Raw genomic sequence first — 10,786 nt, 5'->3', positions numbered from 1 at the left:
AACAGAAGAGCTAGAGCTAGTAAACAGAAGAGCTAGTAAACAGAAGAGCTAGAGCTAGTAAACAGAAGAGCTAGTAAACAGAAGAGCTAGAGCTAGTAAACAGAAGAGCTAGTAAACAGAAGAGCTAGAGCTAGTAAACAGAAGAGCTAGTAAACAGAAGAGCTAGAGCTAGTAAACAGAAGAGCTAGTAAACAGAAGAGCTAGAGCTAGTAAACAGAAGAGCTAGTAAACAGAAGAGCTAGAGCTAGTAAACAGAAGAGCTAGTAAACAGAAGAGCTAGAGCTAGTAAACAGAAGAGCTAGTAAACAGAAGAGCTAGAGCTAGTAAACAGAAGAGCTAGTAAACAGAAGAGCTAGAGCTAGTAAACAGAAGAGCTAGTAAACAGAAGAGCTAGAGCTAGTAAACAGAAGAGCTAGTAAACAGAAGAGCTAGAGCTAGTAAACAGAAGAGCTAGTAAACAGAAGAGCTAGAGCTAGTAAACAGAAGAGCTAGTAAACAGAAGAGCTAGAGCTAGTAAACAGAAGAGCTAGTAAACAGAAGAGCTAGAGCTAGTAAACAGAAGAGCTAGTAAACAGAAGAGCTAGAGCTAGTAAACAGAAGAGCTAGTAAACAGAAGAGCTAGAGCTAGTAAACAGAAGAGCTAGTAAACAGAAGAGCTAGAGCTAGTAAACAGAAGAGCTAGTAAACAGAAGAGCTAGAGCTAGTAAACAGAAGAGCTAGTAAACAGAAGAGCTAGAGCTAGTAAACAGAAGAGCTAGTAAACAGAAGAGCTAGAGCTAGTAAACAGAAGAGCTAGTAAACAGAAGAGCTAGAGCTAGTAAACAGAAGAGCTAGTAAACAGAAGAGCTAGAGCTAGTAAACAGAAGAGCTAGTAAACAGAAGAGCTAGAGCTAGTAAACAGAAGAGCTAGTAAACAGAAGAGCTAGAGCTAGTAAACAGAAGAGCTAGTAAACAGAAGAGCTAGAGCTAGTAAACAGAAGAGCTAGTAAACAGAAGAGCTAGAGCTAGTAAACAGAAGAGCTAGTAAACAGAAGAGCTAGAGCTAGTAAACAGAAGAGCTAGTAAACAGAAGAGCTAGAGCTAGTAAACAGAAGAGCTAGTAAACAGAAGAGCTAGAGCTAGTAAACAGAAGAGCTAGTAAACAGAAGAGCTAGAGCTAGTAAACAGAAGAGCTAGTAAACAGAAGAGCTAGAGCTAGTAAACAGAAGAGCTAGTAAACAGAAGAGCTAGAGCTAGTAAACAGAAGAGCTAGTAAACAGAAGAGCTAGAGCTAGTAAACAGAAGAGCTAGTAAACAGAAGAGCCAGTAAACAGAAGAGCTAGCAAAGGGTTTGTGATGGTTAACATGTTTCAGACGAATGTCCTTTGATGCCGCCGACGCCAGTATTTACTCTAGTCTCCAGTAAACCACTAATCACCGCTGATCAGCCAGTACTGGAGCTGACACTGTGGAGAGACACATCACTGTTAATGTGCTGCAACAAGCTTATTACGAGTATGCATCGATTCTTTGCGCATTCTCTATAGTAGAGTCTCAACGCAAGTTAGGGGAAAAAACAAGAATCGCTTGACCATGATCCTCTCCTAAATCCCCGATCACCTCTTTTTTGACATAAAAGAAAAAATGAGGCAAGCAGCAAATGAATGAAATATTGTATAATCCCAGAGAGCACAGTACGTCTGGCTGCTTCATCTGGAAAGCATCTGCTGTGTACAGACATCTAATAGATGTCTCTGAGATGTCAGTTAAATCATAAACATCTTAAAGACGTCTTCTAAACGTCTATTTGACATCTGATAGGAAACGTCCGTATTGCAGATGAGCAAACACTCTAAAAAAAAACCTCTTGCAGATGTAAATAGAGAGTCTCTGTGATGTACGTGTGCTATGAGGGATAATAGTCAAACAATAATTTAAAATGCAGTTATTTATCTTTAATTTGGTAACACTTAAAAGGCATACAAAACACAGTATCGTCCTTTATTTTGCTCTGTGCTTGCAACAATACTCAACACAGATCCGCACGACAGTCGAACCTCAGGAGAAACTTAAGCCCCGCCCCGCTCTGTTCTGATTGGATGACGCCCGTGTGATTAGCATACAGTACTTCAGCATGTTCTGAGCATCCGAAACTCCTGCATGACCTCTCACGCCTCTGCAGATCACTCCCGTGTGCTTTCAGGAGATAACGGAGACATGCAGACGAGCATCGGTGTGGAGGAGGACGCAGAGAGACCGGAGATCCTCCCGTTCAGCGTCGAGGCACTGATGGCAGACCGGAGACCGAACAGCGCTCTCAGCCCGGACCGGACCGGTGCTCGTTTGGCGTTTTCTGTTGACCTTCTGAAACTGCAGGAGAGCACGTGGCTCCATCAGCTCTCTCCCCGTGAGTTACAGTCATGTGTACTGTGGCCAAAGTAGAATAAACTGATGCATGCTTTCAACGAGTACATACGAGCTCAGATTCATATCTGCAACCATGTGCACACCTTACGAAAATTAACCATAGTTTTATTATAGTAGAAGTGCAGTAACCATGGTTTTGTTTTTGTTTTGGGGGGGTTGTTTACCATTTGTACAGCTACAGTTTTACTACAAATACCTTAGTTAAACTATGGTTAGTGTAGCATGTTTTTATTATTTAGGAAAACCATGTTTTTTGTGGCTTGTTTGGCTTGATTGAGGTCACCATGATCAATGACATTTCCTCAACATGATCTAAGACATATTTAAAAGTTCTGGAAGGCATTCAAGACTGTTAAGAATCACTGACCACGTTTAAGTGCACCAATAATGTGATTACATCCAAAGACAAAAGACATTTACGTGCATGTTTATGGTGATTAAAATCAGCATAGGCCTATGCCACATATTTTACTACGATTATGGTTGCTACTGTTATGAACTTATTTGCATCAGTTTGATCCAAGTTTAGGTGAGGTACGTTTAATGCCATATTGCCTACATCTCATTATATTGGCATTATGAGGTTTGGTGTGACAGTGATAGATCTGCAGAGCTGTAAAGTAGTGTGAGAGATGCGTGTAAAGGTCAGTGTGTTGTTGTTGTCTCCAGGGCGTCTCAGTCCTCCCGCGTGTCCTCTGAGAAAACACAAAACCATCCGGAAGCCTCGGACCCCGTTCAGCACGTCGCAGCTGCTGGCGCTGGAGCGGAAGTTCCGTCAGAAACAGTACCTGTCCATCGCAGAACGGGCCGAGTTCTCCAGCTCGCTGAGCCTGACCGAGACTCAGGTGAAGATCTGGTTCCAGAACAGACGAGCTAAAGCCAAGCGGCTCCAGGAGGCCGAGCTCGAGAAGATCAAGATGGCCTCTAAACCGATGCTTCCTCCCGCCTTCGGGATTACATTTCCATTCGGCGCTCACGCCGCTTCATACACGGCATCGCCTCCGTTCCACAGACACTCGCTGAGCGTGGCTCCGGTGGGGCTCTACACACACATGGGATACAGCATGTACCATTTAGCTTTAAAGTTGTTCAAATGAAGTTCTTAGCAATGCATATTACTAATCAAACATTAAGTTTTGATATATTTACGGTAGGAGATTTACTAAATATCTTCATGGAACATGATCTTTACTTAATATCCTAATGATTTTTGGCATAAAAGAGAAATGTATAATTGTGACCCATACAATGTATTGTTGGCTATTGCTACAAATATCCCCCAGCGACTCAACACTGCTTTTGTGCTGCAGGGTCACATTTGCATCAGTTTGATCTAAGTAGCCTATTATGTTTACGTGAAGCACGTTTAATGCAATACCTAAATCTCATTATATTGGCATTATGAGGTTTGGTGTGACAGTGATAGATCTGCAGAGCTGTAAAGTAGTGTGAGAGATGCGTGTAAAGGTCAGTGTGTTGTTGTTGTCTCCAGGGCGTCTCAGTCCTCCCGCGTGTCCTCTGAGAAAACACAAAACCAACCGGAAGCCTCGGACCCCGTTCAGCACGTCGCAGCTGCTGGCGCTGGAGCGGAAGTTCCGTCAGAAACAGTACCTGTCCATCGCAGAACGGGCCGAGTTCTCCAGCTCGCTGAGCCTGACTGAGACTCAGGTGAAGATCTGGTTCCAGAACAGACGAGCTAAAGCCAAGCGGCTCCAGGAGGCCGAGCTCGAGAAGATCAAGATGGCCTCTAAACCGATGCTTCCTCCCGCCTTCGGGATTACACTTCCATTCGGCGCTCACGCCCCGGCTTCATACACGGCATCGCCTCCGTTCCACAGACACTCGCTGAGCGTGGCTCCGGTGGGGCTCTACACACACATGGGATACAGCATGTACCATTTAGCTTAAAGGACGCCCGAGTGCATCTGATGCGACTTTCTCTGCATCTTCAGCGACTCTGTTCCGACAAAAGTGGACCTGCTTTACTCTAATGGAGGCATTGCACACGGCCTGTACTGTCACAGAGACTTATGCACACAGATTTGGTCAAAGGTAGGTCAGGTGAAAACAGCCCGTATCTCACACTTGCATTCGTAGCGATGCGCTTATGATTCAAACTCGCCTCAATGTTTTAAACGATAGCAAAAATAAACACTGACTGTTGTTTAAACGATTCCCTTCGACAGGGATCTGAAATGTAAAATATTGTACATTTGGACAAAAATCCAAATCCAAAAAATACCATTTATATGATGAATATATTTGTTAAATAAATAAATTATTCTTTAATAAATCTATTCTTTGTTTTCTCCTTTGTTTCGCAGAAACATGGTGTAGATTGTGAGAGGGATTCTAAGCATTTAAAAACACTAAAATATTTCCTATTTGATAGCTGATTTCAATCCAGGCACTTCAATCTTAAAATGAAAAAGTCTCCAGAAAAACACCCTAGTACATACTACAAAACTACATTTCTTAACCCCATGCAAAGCAGATTTATAAAAAGGCTAATATTTTTGTTTGCTTTATGAGGCTGGCATATGTCAATGAAATTTAAAACCACTCAACAGTTCTACACATTTAAACTATATTTTAATTTGTGGAGCCAGATTAACATCAGAGGTTTCATGCTCCGCACACATGGTAATGGTAGATAATTTCTTACAGAAATAAATCCCAGTAAAACACAACAGGAAAAGAACAGGCCGTGTTTGAGTGTGGTGGTGAAAGTGCGTTTAACCCGTCGTCTATCATCTGGCCGGAGTGTATTTCCACAGCTGTTGCTTATTGCTCTGAAATAACCCACTTACATGCTCTCTCACCGGACCTCGAGGAGACCAGCATCTACTAAACCGTGTCTTGTGCGCAGTTCAAACAAGCGAGCGAAACTAAAGATTGCACTTAGACCTGAAATGACCTTGAATGATTTGACTGAAACACAATCACTACTCAGCAGTCAGATGTGCGTATGCACAAAGACACAGATCCCTAAACAAGACCATATCTGCAGATTAAACTTTGTTTGTAGAAGCATTTTTAAAATGTGAACAAGCACCTCGTGACGACACCACATTATGTTTGAGAAGCTGCAAAAGACACGGTGACATTTATTTTAAAGTAAATATAATGGCCGATATATTGCTTCACCAAAAATTATTGAGGTCATGTACATATATTGCATGATAAGTCGATATATTGATTATTGCGACAGGCCTAATCTCTCTCTCTCTCACACACACACACACACACACACAGTCAATAGCAAATACTCAAAACAGTAGCTGATTCAGAAGCGCCAGATTGTCATAGCAAAGTCAGAATGACCTCCTCTCCTAGGTTCACGAAACGGTCGTCCATAAAATGCATTGCTGTTCTGTTGTAAGTCATCTTAAAGATTCCTAAATGCATCTACTTTCGGAAGACCAAATAAAGTGCTTTTGCTTTCGTCTAGAAACACACAGCGTCTCCCTGACATGCTGCTTCAACACTAACTGCGGTTACTGAAACCACGCCTTCTTTCTTTGCGTGCACATTTGGGTGCATTATGCTAATATTCCCACATAGTGAGGTAGATATGTGGGGGCGTGTTAGAACGAGCCGTTTTAGGGGGGCGTGGCAGAGTCTTAACTTTGATAAAGAATATCTCTTTGGTTTTGAGACTTTAGTCTTTGCAACTTCAGGGATCTTATCTATGCACAATCAGCTTGTAGCTCTCCAAAGAGAAAGAACAACTTGAAATCGCATCATTTGACCCCTTTAAAGAAAAACTGACAAAATGACAAAAACAACAAAATTACTAATTTGAATTAAATTAAAATGAAAACAGAAAATGTAAAAGTAAAAACTAATTCAAACTATTAATAAAAACTGTAGTTTTTGATTTATGCAACATTTGACTCCTAAAAACATGGTGAAAATGTGTTTGTTTTCTGTCTGTTGACCGTATTTTCTGATTTATGATGAAAAGGGAAATCCACAAAAGCCTTTAACTCTAGTATGAGGAGAAAATCAGACCAGAATTATGAACCTGACGTTATCTGAAAAAGTAAAATCAGCAGTGTCAGTGTAACACTTAAAGTGTTAACTTTAACACTACTAAAGATCATATATGGTCCCAATCTGTCCAGAGTTAAAAGTACAGTGTTTGTAGTGTTGCGTTTACAGTGTTACAATAGCAGCTTATAGTGCTGAAAAACGACACTGAGAGGAGATTGTTACACTTACTATCATCAAAGACTTACACTGGGGTCGTTTAACACCGTTTGTTATTCCTGTGGATTACTCTAAGCGTGTCGTCAAGAAAGTATTCCTTTCAGTGCAACATTTATTTTTACATTGTTCTATGGTGTCAATGTACATTATCAGATTATCAAGAGTCTTCAGACAGATATGATAACTCATTTTTATTTAAAAACTGGGCAAAGTGGCTACTTTAAAACAAGTCAACAGTTCAGAAATACAGAATGGCTAAAACAAACTCATTAACGTCACAGAGACATGAACAAGTGACAGCTAAATGATCAGACCCATAGGACATCTGCACGTCAGAAGGTTTGTAGTAAGAGAGTTCAGTGACAGGTAACTCTTTCAGAGATGCGCTGGGTCTGGGATCAATCCTGTAGGCAATGTTCATCCAAACAAACCGTTTTGAGCTGTGGTGTAACCAGTAACACACATTCATTTCTGACAATATCCTTGATTTTATAACACACTGGCAAATCAAGGTCTACCTGACCACAAATAATGAAGGTAGAACGATATTCAGTTCCATTATACTTCACCCGTTTCACTGAGAGAACACTTGTTTCTGGAGGAATGTTCAACTACGATGCAATCTGAACACTTTCACATTCAAGTCACTGACACAGACCTTCTTTCCTGGTCCAAGTACAGATCTGTCATGGTTAAAGGCTTCCCAGTTATAGGCCTTGAAACTCTGATGTTTTCTGGCAAGCATCCGAGTCATGTTCTTGAAACATTTTGGTCGAGTCTTGAAGAAACTATGTTTGGACTCGTATCGCATTGACCACATGAGAACAACAGGCGCACTATTTCATATCCACCGAGGGTAGTGACACATTAAATGATGTTTAGGCAGCAGATCCTTTCCTGAAATAAGCACTTGAACAGCCTGTGATGCTCAGTAGTTAAGTGTTCAAATGGGAGAAAATACAATGTTCAGTATTTGTAGTAAAAGTATTGCCAGTATTTATCGTCTTGGGGCACAATGTCGCCAAATATTAGCGGCACATTTCGGAGTAGACCCCAACACTGTATTGCATTGATGCCCAAATCATTGCTCTCGTCATTAGCGCTGTATAAAAAAATTGAATTTTGAATATTCGTCGAATTAAAAAAAAAATAAAAAAATCAACATTTGAATGCCAAAACGTCAGGCAGCTTATCAGCGGCGCACCAGATGCGATGACGATGATTGCATTTGAATGCTTTTGTTAGTCTATCCAGTTGAAGCCTAGATGCGGCGCTGCTGTGTTGTTCTTTCATATATAGCGGAAAACGAGAGCATCAGTGCGGAGAAGATGTTGTTTAAACTGAAACCAAGCCGTTCACACAGAACACATATTTATCTGATTTTCTAGAGGGACATCTATCAGCGCTGCACTCGCGTCTCGCACAAGAGCGCCGCATGTTTAGAAAGCCATGTAATATTAATGCAAGTTGAACTTTTAAAAAACACGTCTGGAGATGTTATGGTGGTTAACTAACTAATTTCTCTCTCCAATGCCGTCACGTCACGTGGCAAAAGAACGAACGATTCGAAAGACTCGAGAGATGAACTAATCACTTTGGTTTGAATTGCTAGTCATGAGTAACTCTGCACATCACGAGGAGAAGTTGTGTCAGGCTGAGCTCAGTGCCCACCTTTATTTCTACAGCGCTTTATCAATACTGCTTGTGTCTAAGCAGCTTTACTGAGTTAAACAGGAGAGTAGTGTGTCAATAATGCAAGACAATAACAGGGTCATTTTTCAGCTAAAGTCAGTGCATTGTTGATTCAGTGATTCATCATCAGTTCAGCTCTCTTCAGTAGTGTCTGTGCTATCAGTCAAGCGTCCCCAGTGTTAGGTAGATTATTCCAGAGTTTGGGAGCTAAATAGGAGAAGGATCTGCCGCCCGCAGTTGATTCTGATATTCTAGGTATTATCAAATGGCCAGAGTTTTGAGAACACAGTGGACGTGGAGGACTATAATGCAATAAGAGCTTGTTCAAATACTGAGGTGCTAAACCATTCAGGGCTTGTTAGTTTTTCAAATTGGTATGTTTCGCCGGGCCGTGAAGAAATATAGAGCTGAGTATCATCAGCATAACAGTGAAAGCTAACACCGTGTTTGCTGATGATATCTCCCAAGAGTAACATGTAAAGCGTGAAGAGTAACGGCCCTAGTACTGAGCCTTGAGGTACTCCATACTGCACTTGTGATCGATATGATACCTCTTCATTCACTGCTACGAATTGATGGCGGTGTTACAAGTACAATTTGAACCATGCTAATGCACTTCCATTAATGCCAACATAATTTAGTAGTCTACTCCGGTATATGGACTGTTAGTGTTGTGTTGTGTTGAAGGTGTGTGAAGGTCTGCGGAGGCGTCTAGAGGAGTGTGAGGAGGAGAGCGACTGTGACAGCAGGAGAACACAAGAGGAGGCAGAACCTGCTAAAGGAGCCGTACGTACCACAAACTCCAACCCTACATGATACAGAAAACATGATAAATGTGCATCTTCACTCGTTTGCCAGAGAGAGACGAGAGATGGTGGAGAAAACACACACGTCACATACCTACTGTCCATATAAAAGTCAATAACTAGTTAACTTTGGTTACCAGGACATCAATAATGTGTCATATTACTTTTTAAAAGTGATAGAATTGGTGAATTAATTAGTAAAACTTGCTTATGTCACCAGACTCTCACCTTGTCCTTGAACTTTGCCAAGTACTAAATACAATCAAATCTTCTTTATTTCTATAGTGCTTCATACAATACAGCTTGTTTCAAAGCAGCTTCACAGTAATATAAACAGTGTCATTATAATTGAATATGAATTGTCTTTTAAATCTTCACTGAGGAAGTCAAAGGCGACAGTGGCAAGGAACCCAAACTATGGCATAGTTTATATCAGGGGTGTCCAGACCTGCTCCTGGAGGTCCTGCAGAGTTTAACTCACACCAGCTCCAGCACGAGTTTCTAGCACAAACTTCCTTCATCTGCTTGACAAAATGAAGCTTCCCTGAGTGATGTTCGCGAGTGCTTTTATTGATATCTTGTATTCGTCTTCTCTCAGGAGCGGCATCAGTCGGCGGTGAACAGCGACGTGGCGGCGTTTGCGCTGAAGGCGAGGGTGGTGTATCCCATCAACCAGAGATACAGAGTGAGTCCTGATCTCCAGTCAGTCAGAGCTTCAGTGCTGACTCGTTATTAATGTGTGTGTTTGATGAATGTTTAGCCGCTAGCAGACGGAGCCTCCAACCCTTCCCTGCACGAGCCACCCAAGTGCCAGGCCCCGCCCAGCCAGGACTCCGCCTCCTCGCTGGGTGATGATTGGCTGAGCCAAAACAGGGACGATGATGATGAAAGTAGTCAGTTCGTCCCCTGCGGCCCCTCGTCTAAAACACACACCAGTCACGTGTTCAGGAGAGTCCGGCACTACCCACAAACCCTGTGTCACTCACGGTCAGACAAACTCATGCGCGCACACACACACACACACACACACACACACACACAGGTTTGTTTTTGTGAAAAGTGGGGACTCTCCATAGGCGTAATGGTTTTTATACTGTACAGACCGTATATTCTATTGCCCTACACCAACCCTACCCCTAAACCTACCCCTCACAGGAGACTTTTTTAGATTTTCAAAAAAACTCGTTGTGAATTATTTATAAGCCTTTTGAATTACGGGGACACTGAAAATGTCCTCATAAATCACCACCTCGTAATACCTGTCATACCCATGTTATTATACACATTTGTGTCCTCATAAACCACATAAACATACACACACACGCACACTCACTCGCACACACACTCACACACACACACACTCACACACTCTCTCTCTCACACACACACACACACACGCTCACACGCACACTCATACACTCACTCACACACACGCACTCGCACGCACGCACTCACTCACGCGCACACACACGCACACTCACTCTCACACACACACTCTAACAGACACGCACTCACACACACACACACACACTCTCACACACACACACTCTCACACACACTCTAACAGACACGCACGCACTCACACGCACACTCACTCTCACACACACACTAACACAGACACGCACTCACACACACACACGCACTCACACACACACTCACTCACACACACA

The 10,786-nt window shown here is 42.3% G+C and overlaps 2 protein-coding genes and 1 pseudogene across 2 annotated transcripts in view; all 3 read left to right on the top strand.

Moving 5' to 3' along the window:
- The first annotated feature begins 2,091 nt into the window (after window positions 1-2,091).
- On the top strand, window positions 2,092-3,503 carry LOC107575291 (homeobox protein MSX-2-like). The gene is made up of 2 exons (XM_016261695.1): window positions 2,092-2,386; window positions 3,076-3,503. Exons 1-2 carry the CDS (start codon window positions 2,140-2,142, stop codon window positions 3,501-3,503), a joined length of 675 nt encoding a protein of 224 aa, XP_016117181.1. The 5' UTR covers window positions 2,092-2,139.
- Window positions 3,504-3,860: 357 nt separating this feature from the next.
- Window positions 3,861-4,555, top strand: LOC107575293 (homeobox protein H17 pseudogene; annotated as a pseudogene).
- Window positions 4,556-7,149: 2,594 nt separating this feature from the next.
- LOC107575290 (ellis-van Creveld syndrome protein) overlaps window positions 7,150-10,786 on the top strand; it is an 11,167-nt gene continuing 7,530 nt past the window's right edge. The window contains exons 1-4 of the mRNA XM_016261694.1: window positions 7,150-7,155; window positions 8,980-9,096; window positions 9,715-9,801; window positions 9,877-10,103. Coding sequence (XP_016117180.1) covers window positions 7,150-7,155; window positions 8,980-9,096; window positions 9,715-9,801; window positions 9,877-10,103 — 437 coding nt within the window. The remainder of the gene's footprint in view (window positions 7,156-8,979; window positions 9,097-9,714; window positions 9,802-9,876; window positions 10,104-10,786) is intronic.

The sequence above is a fragment of the Sinocyclocheilus grahami genome, unplaced genomic scaffold, assembly GCF_001515645.1.
Source record: "Sinocyclocheilus grahami isolate Dianchi unplaced genomic scaffold, SAMN03320097.WGS_v1.1 scaffold2554.1, whole genome shotgun sequence".
Taxonomy (NCBI): Eukaryota; Metazoa; Chordata; class Actinopteri; order Cypriniformes; family Cyprinidae; genus Sinocyclocheilus; species Sinocyclocheilus grahami.
Note: the sequence above shows the minus strand (reverse complement) of the source record. Positions and strands in the feature narration are given on the sequence as shown.

Coding starts and splice junctions, on each gene's coding strand:
- LOC107575291 (XM_016261695.1), top strand. CDS start 2,140: ATGACCTCTCACGCCTCTGCAGATCACTCCCGTGTGCTTTCAGGAGAT. Junction 2,387..3,075: donor GCTCCATCAGCTCTCTCCCC/GTGAGTTACAGT, acceptor TGTTGTCTCCAG/GGCGTCTCAGTCCTCCCGCG.